This window comes from Chrysoperla carnea, chromosome 1 (assembly GCF_905475395.1).
Source record: "Chrysoperla carnea chromosome 1, inChrCarn1.1, whole genome shotgun sequence".
In the NCBI taxonomy this organism is placed as follows: Eukaryota; Metazoa; Arthropoda; class Insecta; order Neuroptera; family Chrysopidae; genus Chrysoperla; species Chrysoperla carnea.
Genome location: NC_058337.1, coordinates 41,759,207 through 41,779,890, shown reverse-complemented (window position 1 = coordinate 41,779,890; position 20,684 = coordinate 41,759,207). Strand labels below are relative to the sequence as shown.

General features: G+C 28.0%; 1 protein-coding gene across 1 annotated transcript; it reads right to left on the bottom strand.

Moving 5' to 3' along the window:
- Positions 1 to 4,429: 4,429 nt before the first annotated feature.
- On the bottom strand, positions 4,430 to 20,684 carry LOC123305031 (roundabout homolog 2-like). Its single transcript, XM_044886634.1, has 12 exons — positions 20,615 to 20,684; positions 20,175 to 20,537; positions 17,516 to 17,869; positions 15,926 to 16,213; positions 12,921 to 13,469; positions 11,403 to 12,127; positions 11,210 to 11,327; positions 9,516 to 9,651; positions 9,224 to 9,458; positions 8,541 to 9,151; positions 7,452 to 7,467; positions 4,430 to 4,552 (listed from the first exon to the last, which is right to left on the bottom strand). The coding sequence occupies exons 1-12, from the start codon at positions 20,682 to 20,684 to the stop codon at positions 4,430 to 4,432; spliced, it is 3,588 nt and encodes a 1,195-aa protein (XP_044742569.1).

Here is a 20,684-nt window from a genome sequence, read left to right as displayed (position 1 = left end):
TCAAGTTTGTTATAAACAATTTATGCCTCTTTTTGAACATACTTCACTTGAAATTCGGAATTAGTAGGTTACAATACTAAGAATAAGAAAGCACTTGTGCGGAAAAAAGCGGACCAAAAACGGAGTGAACCCACTTTGGATGCCATACTACCTATATTATTACCTGAGTAGTCAATTATTATGTGTCTAACCCTATGAATTAGTTTGATTTTATTTAATCCAAATTGTATTTATTAATGTAAAATGATGTACTTAAAAAATACAAATTGATCTAAAATACAAATTATTGTACACTTGTTAAAAAATTTATTATTTTTTATTATTATCTTTTATTAAGTTATTGTACCTTTAAACTTTGTGATAAAAGCTCTTTTTTATTACTTTCTTTTACAGGAATTATTATATTTACTATAAAAAATTATATATATTCGTAGTAGCTGTATAAAATGTTTTAGTTAATTTGCGTTTTTAGAAGGCGAATTTTTTTATCTCTTTCCACCTCTTTGTAACGAGGGTTGGATGCATTGACATTATACTACATAGACTGAGCATCGCCTATCTTTCCGTACAGTGAGGAGTGTGTCAACATTTGAGGTAATTGCTTGGGTCAGCTAGGGACATTTACCAAAAATATACATTCTTAAGAAAATAATATAGAGACATTTGGCAAAAAAATATACATTGAATATAAGGACATTTATCAAAAAAACATATATTGAATGCCAAATTTTCATATCACTAATCTTTTTACATAAAACATCGTGATAACAATGAACTTTCTCACTTTTTGCCTTAAAAAAATATTTATCACGTTTGACTTTACATTTTTTCTTACGAATCTACAATGACAAGTATGACAACAACACTTTTTTTTGACATTTCTACACCGCTGCCATGATGGGTTGGACCTAAGCAATTACCTCAGATATTGGCACGCTTAAAATTTTTTGACGCTCAGTCTATGTAACTTAATGGTCTAAGGATGGAAGGATGTAAAGAGTTATTTTATAATTTTCTGAAAACTTTGAAAGCGTACACGGGGTGCAAAAATTATTTTGCAAAACAAACGAATGTATCCATTTGATAGTTTTTGCATTTCTCAAGCTTTTGAGCTTATATGAAGTCTTTGGTCTTAAATATATACGATTATTAGAGATGACTGAAGCGATAACTGATCTAAGTATAGATTAACCTTCTTAATTTTTTTGAAGGCTAACGTTAGTTAAATTTCATTTATAAATCTAGCAGATTTATTTAGACTGCTTCATTATATTTCTTAGTGTAACAGTAATTATTTTTTTATTTCATCATGGTCGTCCTACACCAAACGCTTATTGTGATTGTAGATAAGCCATTCTGCTTTACGTCCAAACTTGCAGGATAGCAGTTTTATTAAACGTAGTACAATGCCAATTCAGCTGAACGTTGTTATGCATAACGGAATTGTTTGTAAAACAAATAACGATTCATCTGCCACATATATAAAAGAATAACTGACTGGCATATCAAAGCACAGCCCAAACTCCTGTGACTAGGACCGTGAAAATTTGCAAGTGGGTTTTTTTGAAACTATAGGTAAGCACTAAGGAACATTTTTGAAAAAACTCCTAAGGTGGTATAAAATTTATAATGGAGAAACTAAAATACTACATAGGTAATCAATTAAAAAAATTATTTCACCTATAGAAAGCTACATTATCAGCAAGTCACATGACTGTAATTTATCGCTTGAATTTTAGTTTCAAGCTTAGTAATTTGTGGAGAATAGAATAAGATAAGTTGATTCATCGAGTTTTAATTTAAGAATTTTGTTTTTGCATCAAAACCCGACCTCAAGAGATTCGGATACAAAAGTGTATTTCTCCTCCTGGACTTCACTAAAAGAGTTACGATACAGTTTTTGGATAATTTTAAATGCGATTTGGTTTCATTCCGGGAGGTAATGATTTAATTAATCAGCAAACATTTGTATATGTATATAAGTAAAAGTAAAAATTTTTTGAATCCGAACTTTTAGCCGCCGTAAATCTATCGTCGATCCTTTGCCGTTTATGAGAGCCCTTCTCATCAAAGTCACCTACAAATGTTGATTGATTGTGAGTGATGTTGAGTGCAGATTAGAGAAGTAATGAAATCACAAAAAGAGAAAGAAAATTATCTCAACATATAAAGGTTTTGTAAACGAGTACCACTTGTTATAATTTTCTTTATACGAAAGTATTTGTCGTGTCTTTAACTAATGAATATTAGTTTTCCAAATGAATCTTAACAATAGGAGTTATATGTTAAAAACGCAAAATTTAACAGTCCAAATCCATAAATTTAACACCGTAAGGATTATTCAATAATTTACCTGTTTATAAAGGGCATTAATGACACACAATTTAAAGATGATCATAAGAAAACGTGATTTTTTGGGTCGTCCTTATTTTAAAATGTATAATATTTATTGAACTATATGTAATACTAATTCCAATCTTAGTACTTAGTACAAAAAAGGTTTTTACAAAACCATTATTTGTTTTATGGGCGGTAACCGTTAAATAAATGTAAAGATTCGTTTCCGTCCTTTTAAATATGACTACTTCATAATAACATGATTCATATCTACACTCTCTACCGGCTACAGCTACCCTATACACAAGCCCCTCAAAAGTAATGTAACAATAAAACAAATTCGCGTGCCTAAATCAACATCTGGATTTTTACGTTTTGTTTGGGTAATTATAGGGTTTGATAGAAATAAATGTAATAACATATTTTAAATAATTCTATAAAAATTAAAATGTTTTATTTCAATAATTATAAAAATGACTAGTAGGTAATAGTTAGATAATTATATATGTATATATATACACTCCTATTCAAAAAAAGTATGAAAAGCACCTTTATTTTTATTAAAATTAGTTGTTACTTATTGTGGCGTGGTGTGTTAAAATTTTGAATTTAAGTGTACACATATCTACACATTAAGTATAGGCAATATATTTTACAATATTTATTACATCAAATTAGAAAAATTATTATCGTCATTAGTTTTCAAACTAAACACCCATCTTATAATTCAACTTGCTTCATTTATCTTATGTCTATGTTAGAGAGAATATTATTCATATTTATTAAACACCATACAAGTTGGCTACTATCTTTAAAAAATCCATAATCCATTTCTTATTAAAAAAAATTGTCATCTCTATTTTTAGACAATCTACTAACATTTTACGCAAAAGTGATGAGACGATTATCCTAGTTGTAATTAGCTCGGTCTATACTTTTTTCCATATTTTGTAATTAGCTCGGTCTATACAATAAATACCCACATAAACTGATTAATACACGTTTTCAATGTTGCTAAATTATCTAAGGTTGCTAAATTATCTATTCTGGTTAGCAATTCAGGAATTTACAGAAAAATCAATTTATAATAACTTTAACCTTTTATTTTTAAATTCTTGGTTGGGGTAGGGAAGCAACAATTAGTGGGAAAAACAAATTTCTTAAAACTGCTCGCTTTATATTTCTTTTCTTATATATTTTTGACTATAAGGAACCTTTAGGTTTTTTTTCCTACATAAATTTCAAAAATTACAATAAAAAAAAGTTTAATATCTAAGAGTTTTTGTAGTTTGTGCTAATAGTAACCAAACAATTTTTGAAAATTTCAAGCACGATCAGTTAATAACTTATAATCAGTATTAACGGAGAAGTATGCGTGCTATTCATAGAAAAAACGATCGCATCAGAAATGGAGAACATACGGCGACTACGGACTATTACTGCAAAAAAAGTACCACAAAGTGGATATGAGATGAATTGTTGTTTATTCTTCACTAATTGTTGACATAGAAAACATGCCCTCTTTATTTTCTGCTGGCTTCCAAATTCTTAATAAGGTTGGTACTTAGATAATTTCGCTTATTTTTAAGAATATTTAAATTATTTAAAAATATTAACGAAAAAATCGTCATTTTGATTAAATTCGAAATAAGGAAACACAATTGTTATTGAACGTGGCTCAAAGGAGAAATTGTACTGTATAGTAGAAATTTTTTACTTGTTGTTTCTGAATCGATTTCTCATGTCAAAACTTTTTCCGAATTAAAATTATAATATTGACAATTGATGCGAGTACTATTGTAACTGAGTTCTAGTACCTGCTTTTCCTATGTGAACTATGATTTAAAACTACAATGAAATAAAAAAAAAAAACTTAATTTAGTACGGATAGTAAATACTACTGTTATACACAATTTTTTGGGCAAGAATTAAAACCTATTTTTATGCAGTGGCAAACTATTTGTTAAATTATTAAAATTGATGCGAGGACGACTTTTAATATAAATATTGGCTAAGCTTGAACATCACTTTTACGCTTTACATAAACCAAGTAATATATGATAAAATTTTGGCTTTTGATTGTCGCAAATATTTAAATGAGATCATTGAATGCTGAATAAAATTTGATCAAATATCTAGAAATTACAATGTAATAATTTCTAGACATATCAAAATCATTCACATAATTATTATTTATATACATAGTATTTAAAAACTGTCACTGGATTTACTTACAGACCAAAGGGTAATCGTAAAAATAACTACTAAGTCGAAGAGGCTAAAGTATTAAAAACAGGCTTTCAAATGTTTTATAATCAGTCTAAGAGATGAAAATTTATTACAAGTTTATAAATAATGTTTAAAATTGAAATTCATTTTGATTTGATAAAAGGTGCTAACAAATCTAACGACAATAAATTTAATGACGCGTGACTCTGTGTCACCATATTTTCTTTTTTTTTTTATTTTGGAGCGATTTTGCGTTTTGGTTTTCACTAAGTGCATTTATACTGGGTGTCTCATTTTAACCATCATCCTCATTAATTCAAAGATTAAAATGATGCTGTGTCATTGGAACACATTGATTCATCTAAAATCTAAACATTTTAACGAATGCACTTTAACTTTATTACACTGATTATTCAAGTGTTATGTCAATGCCATAAGCCGTAAGATTTAATAATATCTTTCCAGAAAGAATAAAAAGGAGTTATTTTTACGATGACCATTTAGACCATTAAATGAAATTAAATATTTTAAAATGAAAGCCAACCATACTATACCATCTAATAAAAGTCTATTTAGTTTTACAATTTACATTTCGATTTATACGTTTCGCTATACAATAATTACGGCCGGTTCTATTCAGTACTATGATTGTCTTATTTATTTGTATATAAACATTTGTATATTATATAGGTCTTGTTAGTTTTTTTTCGTATAATTATATTTTGTATTTATATTGACAATAAAATCTCGTTGCATTTAATATTTTAATTGACTATTTATACTTTGTGTTCGTTAATAGTTTTAGTAGTTTTATGGCCTTTTTAAAATATTATAGTTTGAAACAAATAAAAATAGAAACATATGTATAAAATATACTGGACGGATTTCGATGAAATTTATAGTAGATCATAATGTTTGTTTTATTCGATATGGAAAAATTATCGAATTTTTCTGTCATATCGAAAAACATTTGATTCCTGAAAAAGTGAGTTTAGCCTTTAGGGTGATTCATTATTAATTCCACACAACAATTATTATAGCTTGTAACAATATGAAACAAAATAATAGACGATTTCGCAACATGCGAATTATAACGATAGTTACGTTTATAAAAAAAAATTATAAAAGGTATTTTTGTTTAAATATATGCCATGATTTTCATGGCTAGAATTTCACACCATGTTGTGCAAAGAAAGGCAAAAGAAAGAATACAAAATAAAAATCTATAAAGTTTTGGTGGTAAGATATGTTCTTACTTTCATTAATCTGATAAAATAGATATATCACCACTTTCGATACATGGCTCACAAATATGGACTATTTAAGACATATTCCAAGGTAATTCAACGGAAAACACACATTTTACACAAAAGCAACAATCTCCACGAGACAATGAGTCGGAGACCAATATGAATGTCTCTGTCTATTTGTATACATTTGTAGACAAGAAATATTTTCTGAATCCATTACAAAATTATATTGTGTCTTGCAGTGTGAGAAGACTAAATATTTTATTTCTGTGCAACGGCTTTGAGTCTAGAAAACACGTTGGCTTGGAAAATATCCAGACGACAAATAAACCAACGCATCAAAGTTCCCTAGTGGTGCTTGACAAGAAAGATAACAGAATTAACAACATTATTAACAGTTGTTGTGGAAATTTGAAAAAAAATTATTTAAAAAGACTGAACCCACTGTAAGTACAATACCTATATAATATACAAAATTGTGAAAAATAATATTACACATGATATTCTTTTTAAAGTTTACAAAAACTAATTTATTCCATAAATCACAGCTTTATAATTTGTGAAATTGTTTAGTCTGGAAATACATTTTGGGGTTATACGTATTCTGTTAATAATATACTTAATAATTTTCTTTTTTGAATATTTATTATTCAAAATTTTTATGAGCAAAAGGCTTTATTAATTTATATTTTAAAACTACATTTTATATTTCCTAGACTTCAACAATCAGCATTGGCAAATAATTTCTATTAGTCAATTGAAATTCTACTTGGTAGGTATATATTAAATTAAAAATGAATATCTTGTGTTTTTTTCTCTAGTTTTAACGGCATTTGTTTTTAAGTACCGATAATATATTACATTATTAGTGTTATCTATATTATATAACAATGATTGATTCGATCATCCGATTTGATTGATTGATTAAATAATAATTCATACGAACAATATATAAATTTATGTACAATACCGATATATATTTCTTTTTAAACATTCGAATTAACAAAAAAAGATGTACAAATTATGGCCCCGTTTTTTTAAAATAAATAAATTACAAAATAATTTCAGATATTTAGATTAATGTGCGGTTATTTTGTTGAGTTATAAGATACATGAGTTGATACTGGGTTAAAATGAGTACGAGTGTAATCATTTATACACGAGTCGGTAGGCGCGAGTAGTGATTTGCAAGAGTACTCATTTTAATGAATGAATTATGTTCATAAATATTTTTTCCAATACTTACTACGAAAGTTTAATTTAAGTATGTCTTATATGAATTTAATTATATGCAAATATAATTAAGATTTACTCTTATTAAAACAAGGGTGTTTTTGAAAATTTTTACTTTACTTTCTGGTTGGAAATTGGTCACTCTGTAATCGCTATACTATGCGAGAAAATTAAACTTTCGAAGTGGGTATTACAAAATAAAAACATATTTCTCAATATTTGAATATTCAAGAAAACTTTTCTTCCGTTATATTTATACGGTAAAATTTGCAGGGAGGTATATCGAACAATTCTCGAGCTATAATTGTGCACTTCTTTTTTTGTCTATAAAATAAATGATTTCACTTTCACAACTATACTGATGAATTTAAAAAGTATGAGTATTAAAGTTTAGTATCATACTTTATATAAATCAAATCTACACATAGATAATATATAACAACTATATTACACATGCTGAACATCTTATATACTTACAATGAAAATATCTTTAGTAATGTTGAAAAATTTAGTTAACTCTTTATATTACAGAAATCTAATATAAGCAGCCTAACAAAATAATCTACAATATTTATAATTCGAGTAAAAGTTTAATGACGTATTTCTAAAATACGCTCTTAAAATTGGATTTAAATTGAGGAAGCTAATTTAACGGCTTAAACTGGGAGAAAGTTAAACCAACAAATTGGTCGAGAAAAGACAGTGAATTAGAAACTATAGCAACTAAGCGGAAATAGAATGAAAATTCATGTCTATGACGGTGCGTTGACATAAATGTGTGCAATTATTACTTCGTACCATATTTGCGATTTTTCATAATTAAGTTTTTTTTTCATCAAATTCATTTCACCTAGGAAAACGAAACATCGCAGTTTACGGGCGGGTTGAAATGCATAGAAAGACTCGATTTCACATTCACAGGAGAGTCACATCATCTAACCAAACTATATTTCAAGATTCGCACAATCTTAAGTTGGTGATGTCCAGCCTCAGTTATTATTGTCGTTGTTATAATACGGCACTCCTATTCTATGAATCATCATCCCTCCAATTATCATTGACAGGTACCTTCTATTTAAAATTATTTTCAACATCATTTAGCATGGTATAATCTGTGTCACAGAGTGCACGGTAGAAGCACTTAAAGTTTTGCTAGGGATAAACTCTTTCTTTTCTTTCTAGCGAAATTACATCTTTGTCTTACAAATTAATTTTGATCTTAAAGAACCAAATGTTTAAGAGTACAAGACTGAGTATGTAAGAGTAGCATTCCCCATCAATACTTGAAATTCGAAGTTACTGATTTTCAGATAGATTGAGCAAAACGAATTACTGATCGTTTCCAATAACTTTGAATTTTTTTGACTTGTAAAGAACATTTTTCAACATTACTAAATGAGATGATTTTTTAAAAATGCGAGCGCGATGCGATCAAAACGGAATTATATAATTAAATGTTACCTATTATTATTGATATTATTATAATTATACTGATGATATGATGACGGCGTATGAGATTGTGAATGTAACGATGACGTATTCGAAGTTTGTTGATGTTGTGGTATGGTTTCAACATATAAACATGATGTTTCATCATCATTAGCACCACCAATAGTACTATCATCCCCACCACCGACCACACCATATTCCGCTGTACTAGGTGATGACAGCAATGCATTATTCACTTCAATATACTCTGGATTATAATTACTATCAATCACATTTGTATAATGATAATGTGAAGATTGTAATTCAGGATGACTTGCTGGATGGTGATATTGGGTGATGGGTGGTGGTGGGGGATGTTGCATCGGTGGTGGTGCAGGTAATGATGATGATGATGATTGTATGATAACTGGTCGCCAACCATCATCGATCCATAATGTTGTGGTTGTGGTGGTTCGAGTACGTGACGGAGGTGGTGCTTTTTTATTCGTAATTGTTGTTAGTTCAACATCGTCATCAAAATGATGCCGATGGTGATGATGATGGGGTGCTGATGTCTTTGTAATATGATAATTATTAATATCATCATAATGTGGCACTACAGGTTGAATATTACGACGCGTTGTACCACCTAAACTTCCTCCATTATAATATCGCTTATAAATTTGTATAAATATTATAAATATCGGTGTTAATAAACATAAACTAATTATAATACAACTAATTACAATTATAATTATAATTGTTTGTTCATTATTAATTAACGATGTAATTACACTGTTATTAGCAGCATTATTTGTTATTAATAGCGCCCCTTTATTTTGATTAAATAACGTATGAGTAGTGTGATGTTGTTCGATTATTGTTAAATCATTATAATTAAAACTATTTAATAAAATAATATCAGTAAATGGACCTAAACCAACTTTTGTATATGCTGCAACTTTAGCACCATATTTAGTACTACCATTTTTAGTTAAATTATTGATTAAAATATTCGTCGATGTTGAATTAAATAACATTTGTGCTAATAATTTATGTTTGGTCGATGTAACATTTAATATTTGTAATTTATATCCTAATATAATACCATTATGATGTTGCGGTAATGGTGAAGACCATCGAATCCATCCACAAGTAATATTTATTAAACCACCTGTAGCAAAAAAAGAATAATTCTCGATAAATATATCCAATTTTTAAATATAAATCTTAGAAATTGCTATGATATATAAGAAATTCTACAAGAATATACAATTGAAATGTTAATAAATGTATTAATTAATCCCAAATTTTAATAAAATCGCAGTAAATCTGATTCCAATTTATTTAAAAAGAAAACATTTACGAATATCAATTTTAGGGCCGTCTAGCAATCAAACAGAGCAACTTTATCCTTTATAAAAAATTTAAGTAAATCGACTTATCCTTAACTGAAAAGCCACACTTGATAGAACATTGTAAAAACTTTCTAGAGACACTTTATGTATATAAATAAACGAAATAATTTGAGGAACTATTTTTGCTACAACTCTGAAAACATTTTAAAGTAAAGGGGTTCACAACTAGTTCTGATATAGGAGGCTGAGATGGCGCCCTTCTAGACGAAATTTTCTGACAATTTTTGTATTCTTAATAAGATACTTTCGAGTATATACAAAAGTATGGTGTCATCAAATATTGTGGTCCGGTTGTGGACACATGTTATATTCGTAGCTAGAAGTCCGATCTTCACACTTTCAAAGAAATGTCCTTTTTATAATCAAAATAGTTAAATTTAAATTAATAAACTGAAGAAAATGGAATTTTATGAATTTCAAGACTTAAAAGTTAATGTAAATCTTCAAATGGCCGACTGTATTTATTTTTCATTTAAAATTATGTAATATGACCTTTTTACCGACATTTACCTTAAAAAATGCATATATTCTAAACAAAGAAACTGAAAAAAGGAAACCAATGTAAATCTTCAGCTGGTCCACTGTATTTAATTTTTCATTTAAAATTATGCAATATGACCTTTTTACCGACATTTACCTTAAAAAATTCATATATTCTAAATAAAGAAACTGATAAAAAGGAAACCAATGCTATAAGAGGAGGAATAATCGGGATCGCTCAGTTAAAATTTGAAGCCCGAAAATTAAATTTTTATAGGTAACGTTTAAAATAAACCTATATTTTTTTAATTAAGATAAAATGTCCTGAAAACCACTTTTTTACAGAATGAAATAAATTTTGATTAGATGTTAAGAATAACCGACACCTTGCGAATTGGTAAATTCAAAACTTTTTGCCCGTCAAAAAAGATAGTTGCCAAACAATTTAAAAATATGCTGTGTGTGTATACTTTGTATATCTATACATAAGATGTACAAGTGTTACATACAGTAACACGTCTGTTGTCACAAATAGTCTACACTAATATTATAAAGAGGAAATATTTGTATTTTTGTTTATGTCTAAAATTTTTTTTTGTTTAATATAAAGCTACATTATTAGCGAGTAATATGAACTGTACTTTTAATATAAAAAAGGGAAATGAAAGCTATAACGCAGTAGTCTTAGTTTTTAAAATTGAAATTACCCAGCGATGTGGCCGGATAACTGTTAGTGTATGTATATAGCAGTATGTTTCTATGAACTTTGACCATAATGGACATTCTATCTTAAATTTTATTAAAGGGTATTAAAATAGGAAAATCGTAACATACCTTGTATATTTGTAGGTGGACCTGATGGTATATCTTCTAATGTTTGTACAATCCATGTATTCGATGGTAGACCGTTTAACTTTTTATAAAAGCCCTGTATAAATATTTCATATTTTGTATATTTTTTTAAATTCATTAAATTATATTGATAATCTCCGCTGTTTAATATCGTTAATAAATTGTATTGTTTAGCTGCACCATTACCCCCAGATAAATCACGAAAACGTATATAAAAACCTTGTATAATATTTTTATTATTTATTTGTGACGTTGTACTTTTTACGATCCATTTTAAATAAATGGAATTAGATGTATTAGCTTGAACATGTATTAATGTACATTTATACGTATTTAAAATATATCGTATACGATCAATTAATAATTCATTATTATCATCGATATTCTGTAATTCATCATCATCGAATAATGATAAATCTTGTTGTTGATCAATTGATAACAAGGTATCATATGATAATGTTTTCACACGTTGTGATAATTTTGATGGAGCTGATAAACCGTATATATTTTCGGAACGGATTATAAATATGTACGTTGTATCCGGTTTTAATTCGTTGATTGTGTAAATGTTATTTGAAATACGATTGGCAACGACAACCCAACCAGTTTGAAGATCAGGACTCCAATATTCAATTGTATAACCAATGATATCGGAGATATTTGAATGATGATGTTCGTTATGTGAATGATGATAATTCCATGTTAATGTGATTGTTGTTTCTGTAATATTGATTATTGTTGGTTTTGAAGGAGGGTGAGGATATTGTGTGATATTTGGTTGACGATGATAGTTGTAGTTATTGTTGTTGTTGATTACTGTTAAAGAACCACTCCAGGATGTTTCACCAGATTTTGATGATACTGTACAAGTATATAAACCACTATCAGAGTATTCTAAATCTGTAAAGTAGAAAACAAAAGACTGATCAATGAAAAATTTATAATGTTTTAGTTGTCATGTTTTTTAATGGAATAAATTATTCCCTTACAATATTGTAAATTGTCTAGTAGGGGAAAACAATCTGTATTCAAAATCGTAATCTTTAATTATGCAGAAAAATATCTGCTTGTCGCGAAAGTAAGGTTGTCATGTACCAAACTTTGATTAAACAGAAGGTGCCTATTAATTTAATTTACAAAAAAACGATAATCATAAAAAAATGTTATCAAAAACCTTGGCTGCGTCTAGCTAAGTCACTCAGTTAATATACTATGCGTTCACTAAAAATTTCTGGAACCGGTACCTCATATATGACAATTCTTTAAGACACGTGGGGTGCCACTACTACTGACTTACGGTTAGTATTGCTCATTTTGGTTTTTCCTAAAATTGAGCCGTTTTTAGAAGAATGAATTTTGAAATGGGATGAAACTGCTGAAGTAGCATCTACATGATAAAATGAAAAAATTCACTAACGAAATATTCAGTTATTATTGAATTATTCGAGAGTTCGTTTGAATACTTCGCAAACTCGACTCGCTTGAGCTTGCTTTATAAAATGTAGAATATGAAAATTCTGAATTCATTAATAAAGTGGCACCAAAATTTGTTAAAAATTAAAATATTAAGCAAGCACGATTCTTCGGAGGACAAAGAAAAATGAGGGTTTTAATCTTTAAAATCACAATTTTACATCTTTATAGACAAACAAATAGCAATTGAAATTTAATAAAGCCTTTAAAATGAGCTTACCTGTAATATGCAGTAGTCCAGTCTTATAATTAATTTGTATCCTATTATTATTGGTATGATGAATCAATTGTCCATCTTTGTACCAATGTATTTTCGTAGTTCCATGCATATTAGTACCATCTCCACCAGAAGTAGTCGTTGAACATGGTAATATCATATAACTATTTACAAACAGCGTTTGATTTGTTGGGCCATATTGTATAATTGGTGGTATAGCAACTATTGATTCATTATCATTGGTATCAATTGTATCATCAGTAATCACATTTAATTGTACAGATGTTGTAATTGAACCAGCTACACTTAGCGCAGTACACTCATATACACCTTGATCGTCAGATGTGACACCATAAATAATTAACTGTGTACCATCGTTATTTACATGAATATGACCGTATGTGTTGTTCGGAAACATTAATTGTTCTGGTCTACCTTCTTTACTCCAATATATTGATGGCATTGGTATACCATCAACACGACATTCGAATATTACTTGACCATTCATACCAATTGTTATATCTTGGGGTTTTATTAAAAATATTGGTGATACTGTAACAAAAAAAAGTTAATTTTACTATGAGGAAAAAAGGTTTTGATTTTGTTATAATAAAAACTAGACAAGAAACCTCTAAAAAGTAAAAAAGCCCTTTCTTTTTGTACAGGGGTTAACACCACACAAAAAGGGATTATTTTTGAAATTTTTAGAAAAACCTGTATAAAAATTATTTAAAAAAAACTTGTTAATTGTTTATTTTTACAGAGAGCGAGATTGTCGCACCAGTTCAAATGCACTTTTTGGAAGACGTTCTCTAATGTTACATAAAAAGCCTTTATAAGCTTATATTAATTAATAAATGTAAAAGTTTTTTTTTTTTCTTAATATTTGAAAAGTTATTTTTGCGTTTCTAAATGAGAAACTCCCCTTAAAATTAAATATTAACACCTAAAGTTTTAGACATAAATGGTTGCATAAACTCTGTTTCTCTGTTTTCTTTGTTGCATTTCGTAACAAAGCGTACGGATCCTGGTAGAAAATACAGTGTCCCGTAATTTCTAAAAAGAAAAGTTCTCTTCCATTTTTTGATCCGATGCACGGATAATTAGCTATTAATTAAAATAGGCAGCCGATCATAAGACCCCTACAGCGACAAGACAGTAAAGAGGGGGGGGGGGGAGTTAAAAGCTGCAAGAGTAAGACGCGTGAGCTTCAACGTTACGCTGACGTGTACGTATGCATACGGGTGCAAGTGTCTAATGTGTCAAAACAAAAATTTAAAAAATTATCGAATCAAAAAATGGGAGAGGACTTTTCGTACATAAAAAAAATCATTGATCAAACAATGGGATAGGACTTTCCATCTTAGAATTTTATTTACAACAAGGGCATGCGTTACTTCTGGGACATTCTGGATATATTTATGGTGTATTCTGCTCCTTTTATTGGTTGTTTGCATTGAATAGTATTATTATAATTATTTGATAATAAAAAAACACTTGAAGACTTTCATTATCACCAGTGGTGGATTTACACTAGGGGCAGTCGGGGCTAGTGCCCAGGGCGGCAAATTTTACTTTTAAATAAACATTTTATTTTCCAAGAAATATAATTTATGCATTATGTATCAAATCAAAATTTTGTATATTATAATATAGGAAATTTCAGTGAAAATTATTAAAATAGTTTAATTAATTTATTTCCATAAAGGTTTGCAAAAATAAAATTTGATATTTTTATTTTCTGGAATTGATAAATTCCAGAAATATAGTTTTTTTGAAAAATTAAAAATATTTTCAAATTATCTATGTCTTTTTGATAACAGAAACTTTAATTGATCAATGAATTTTCCTAAAATTGGAGAATTATCCAATAACACTAATTAATTTAAATTTAAAAGAACAGTAATAAATAATATGTAATACATAATAAATTTTCTGCAATTAATTAGTTATCCTAATTTTTTTTAAATAAGATATCAAAACTATTAAAATAAAATTTCAGTCATAGGGCGGCATTTTCTTCAGTGCCCCAGGGCGGCAGAATTACTGATTATCACATTGAATGTATTTTCCTCAACAAAAAAACTAAATATTCGAGAGAAAATTTTATACTTAATTTAATCTTATTTTTCGATTTATAATTTGTTTTAAAAGCAGTTCGATTAAAAAAATTGTATCCAATATTGAATAACGTATTTTTCCTTAAGGATTTTCTGGATTACATTTTTTTAATAGTTTTTTTGGAATCTACATGCTTTGAAACAAATTTCAACAACAAAAATTATTTCGAAAATTGACGTTTTAGGTTAGTCGAAAAAAACTTTTTTCCGTCAGTAAATTAAAGAGACCAGTTTATGGAGTTTTTAAACTGAGCTCTTTAATTTTCAACTACTATACTTTAAACTTTGATGGTAGTTGTGACTATTATGTAAATTACGTTCAACCATTAATTTCTTCACCATTAATTGAAGAAATTACAAATTGGTTGAAACAGAATTAATTAATCCGTATTGGAATATTATTTCCGAAGAAATATATGCTAGATCATTTGCTCGTTTATTATATCTAATACGTCATAAATCGAATTTTGAAGTATAAGGAGTTAAGATATAGCAAATTGGTTGTGCTATATATATATGAGAGGTGCTGAGATCAGAGTAGCAACCCATTTTTTCGACATCATTTAGGACTATTACACTTTTATAGACATTTTGCATTGCTTCAATGCAACAATTAACAAACTGAAAATACTAAAAATAATCTAGATTTTAATTATTAAAGGATTTCAAACATATCTATGAGTGTTAGATGTTTTTCAGCCAATTTTAACAGGGCTTGTATTTGTATTAAATGTAATAATAAACGTTTGTGAAATCATCTGCAACGTTTTCTTAAGAACGGACTCTCCAACATATTAAATTAAGTAATATAGAACTAAACTAATATGAATTATATTATCACCCTTGTAAACACTTAATTCATAAAAATATTAATTAGTTTGTACTTACAGTATATGGTTAACGTGGCTTTTGCTTGAACTTGACCCACATCATTACTACCGATACATACATATGTACCAGCATCTTGTTGTGTAACGTTTGTGATAATTAGTGATTGATTATCATCTGTAATGCGAACACGACTAAATGGTAATAATAATTCTTGTTTATCATTATTATTGATTCGTTTCCATAATATTGTCGGTTGTGGATCACCCTCTATCATACAATTAAATATTGCATCTGTACCAACTAATTGTGTTATATGATCTGGTTCTTTTGTTATATATGGTTTCACTGTAAATAAATAATTTAATTTGTAACTAACGTATAACATGATATTGAAAAATTTTGATTCCTCTCCTCAGGTGATAATAAATCAACAGCCGGGAAAATTTTTTCTTTTAAAAATATACATATTTTATATTTTGTTATTTTCTGAGCGCTACCAAGACTCATTTTAAAAGTAAAGAAATGAAGATGCTGATAATCCAATATACTTTTGATCGGAAGTATCGTCAAAGGAACAGGAATTTCAGGCCAATTGGAAAAAAGAAAAAGTTCAATGTTTATAATGACTTATGTGCCACCAGTATAATAAACATTTATACTCTTAAATCTAGTCTTTGATTTTTATTTTGTTTTTTATAGACACATTTTTTAACAAAGTGACGATTTTTCAATACTACTATTATATTCAAAAGAAAATCATTTAGTACTATTTTTTGACAATTTTTATTTAGTATATTTTTTGCCTGGAAATTTGTAATTCGAAATATCCTCCCCTATTAGTGACCTAAACTACGCATGGAATAAAACAAACATTAAATAAATTTTATAATAGCAACAAAAAAATTATTTTATGAGAAATTTTGAGATGAAGTTAACAGAAAAAATTCCCAAAAAACAAAAAAAAACGTTTTCTGGCGATAAAAAAAAACTTGACGCCCAATTCAAAAAAATTAAATAGGAAAGTTCTAATTCTCAAAAAAACCTAACGATTAACGTCTGATAAGGATTGACATCCAAATCGGAAGATGGGTAGTTGGCAAGAAAACTTGAAAATGAGCAAAAATAGTCGTTTTTACATTTGTTTATAACTTTTTTCCTTTTCAATTTTAAAGTTGATATTTGGTGAAGTTATGAGTAAAGGTTCACAAATCTTGAGTTTTTTTAGCAAAAGATTTTGAAAATTCTTCAAATAAAAATAAAACACCTTTCATAAAAACTTTCTTCTTCATCGAGTGGTTTTTCGGGGCTTAATTTCTACGCCTAGACTTCTTCGATCATGTTATTTTAGTAGCAAGTAAAGGCAGATTCACATATTTTTATTTTAAAACTTCGAGTTTAAAAATGTCTGTAAATATGGAACTTATAGAAAAAATGGCGATATGATAAATCGTTGAAAAATGTATTTTCTACTAACAAGAATATCAATTTGCAATTTATTTTGACTTATGATACACTCTGTATAATGACTGCATACATTGCAAATAAAGTGATATTTATACGTTCTTCGAATATGCGATTTCGTAAATGCCGTGTATGCGATTACGTTATGGTAATATTGTGTATTATAGCAAAAAATAAAATTCTTACCATGTACAATTAAATTGGCATCTCTTGATTCACGTTTTCCAACAACATTTGTAGCAACACATTTATATTTACCCCGATCATCAATCGATATATTATTGATTAACAATGAATATAATATTGGTTTATTGATTGTATTTGTTAATGTTGTTTGTGTACTAATTGTATTTGATGTTGTACTTGTATTATTTATTAGTAATTTATAATGTTTATTATCAATATTTATTAATTTGTTATTTTTATACCAATGTATTGTTGGTTCTGGTATACCACGTGGTGGTACACATTCAAATAGTGCACGTTCATTGTTACCAATTAATATATCGGTTGGTTCTAAACGAAATTCATCACGTAATACTGAAAAAAAATTAATAAATTAATAAATAGATAATTTTGAAAGGCATATATGTGGAAATGAACATTATGCAAGTGCGGATTCAGATAGGTAATTGGGACAGTTGTCCCATTCAAAAAGTGAACTATCTTATATATTATTTCCCTAGCCTGTATTTCCTTTCCACGCGAGATCTTTCTTATTCCTTTAGATTTAATTTTGTTTAGTATGTAATTTGTATATCATATCTGTAATAAAATTGCCTATAAATAAAAAGAAAGTTAACTACTTATATTATTTTTCTAGCCTGTTTTGCAACGGGTATCGCACTGAGGAATTCCCCACGGGTCGAGCTAGTTTTAAGATTTACCTCCATTTTTTCTAAAGCTACTACTTTTTTGTTTCCGATTTGTATGAAAATAATTATCAAGAGAAAGTTTTCTCTAGGTAAAATATATTTCCTATATATTTTTCTTTTCTTGTTTCTCAAATTTGAGCAGAAAATGAAAAAATTTGGTACATTTGGCGACTGAACAAGTAGTTTCTAAGAAATCGACTATAATCGGGAACAATTTCTTCAGTCAATACTAAATAATATCGGAAATCAGAAACTTGTCGTGCATTCCCAAACTCAACCAGATTTTCTTCTTTTTGTAATGTTTAAGGTAATTAGGACCTCAAAACCATAAAAAATTCAGTACATTTAACGGGTTCTCGATTTTTTCATGCCCTTATGAAAGTAGCAAAAATTCGGAAAAATATTTTTATCCCCGATTGAGATAAAAAAGGATTAAACAAACAGGTGCAACTTTTGATTGCAAATCAGTTTTTTATTACCATTAATTTGTTAATCAAAATTAAATATAGTACAATCTCACTAATCCGGCACTTCACTAATCCGACACATTCAATAATTCGGCTCCCTTCAGCAATCGAATTTTATAAATAAAATTACCAAAAAAAGGATTATTTTTGTGCCAGTGATGATATTTATTATGCACTTCTCTATACAATCCAATAATCCGAACATTCCAATACGGCGGGCACTATCTGGTTTTTAAAAGTGCCGGATTAGTGAGATTGTACTGTAAATGTAAATAACCACGAAAATCGACATGTTACTACTTATTTTCTAACTAATCCATCCTAATTGAGTCTGTACATTTACACCCAAAATTTTTATGTGACCTGCTTTCGTTATTTGGTTTCCTGTCATGGCCAAGACATTGCAGTGATATAGAAAATAAAATTCTAACTAAAAAAGGCTCTAGCGTAATTATTTAACATCTTCAAATAATTCAAATTTTGTATTTTTGGACTTAATATAAATTTAAAACATAGGGACAAATGGCAATATCAAAAATTATCGCAAAATTTATTTTCTACAACTTTACTAACTACAAATACTGCAATTTTCTTAAAACTACTCAATCTAGAAATTCTCAAAATTGAATATTATAATCATCGTAACGAAGATGTATTACATTAATTCTCTTAGTACTTTTTAACTTTTTTAAGATTTATTCTCTATTTTATTGTTTAAACTATATTACCCGAGTGCAGTCCTTACAAGACACCCTATATTAATATGCATATATATAGAATGTGTCATTAATTTAAATGAAAAAAAAAAAAAATTATGCAAGATTTCATTCACAGAAAAAAAAAAAATGTTTCTAAGCATATCCGAGCTTATATACAGTGAATTTTTTTCAGTGTAAGGAATCTCACATATAATTTTTTTTTTTCAATTTAATAATACATCTTTTATAGAGAATATAAAAATTGTTGCATGAATTTGCCATTAAAATGAGTGTTTCAGAAAAATATTTTCAATTTTTTCCCCGATTTCTAACCATTTCGAAAATATAATTTGGAATAAAGTCAATATTTTTGTCTTATGTGGTGTTTTTATTACTTAAATTTAATTTCAAGTTAGGTGAACCGTGTTTGTTAAAACATGAAATCGAATCAAGGGAAACTTAATTATCCTAACAAAATACGATAATTAAACCTAACTTTTGAATTACAAAGTTACAATTTGTACTGAATCTATTATGTTTCAGAAAGTTTTTCTAATAAAATTTATTAGTATTTCCCGTCACATTCTTCAAAAACCTTAAGTATAAATTTTTCTTGAAGATTCATGTTCTTGTTAATTAAGTAATTAATAAATAACATTTTTGTACAAAATTTTACATTTTTATCCTGGCAGATGTGAGTTTTACAAATTATTTCACGGGGTTTTCCAAATATGACTTCTTATTTTCCGAAGAAAAAAACCCACTATACAAACTAATAATCAATATTAGAAAATTAAATACTCACTTGCAATTTGTAATGTTGCATTATTTGATCGAACTTGTCCAATAATATTTTTAGCCAAACAAAAATAAACACCAGAATCACTATTACTATGATCAGCACTACTTGAACCACTACCAGTCGAGCTACTTGTAAAACTATGACGAGTTCGAAAAAAGAATAATGATCCTGTAGGAAGTACAACTAAACGATTTGTTGAATCCCCAGTGGTTCCAATTAGTTGTACCTCCTGTTTATGATTATATTTATACCATTCAATTGTTGGTTCTGGTTTTCCTTCTGCTTTACAATTCAACGTTGCTGGATCATTTTTACTAACTGTTATATCAATAGGATGTTCAATTATGCGAGGTATACGATATTGTCCTATATAATATAAACATAGAAAATTTTTGGAAAACCACAATCTAAAATTATCATTAATTAAATTTCCACACACTTACCTGTTACAAATATTGATGAGGAATACCAATTAACTATAATTAATAATTTGAGGAATGATATTGATATCAT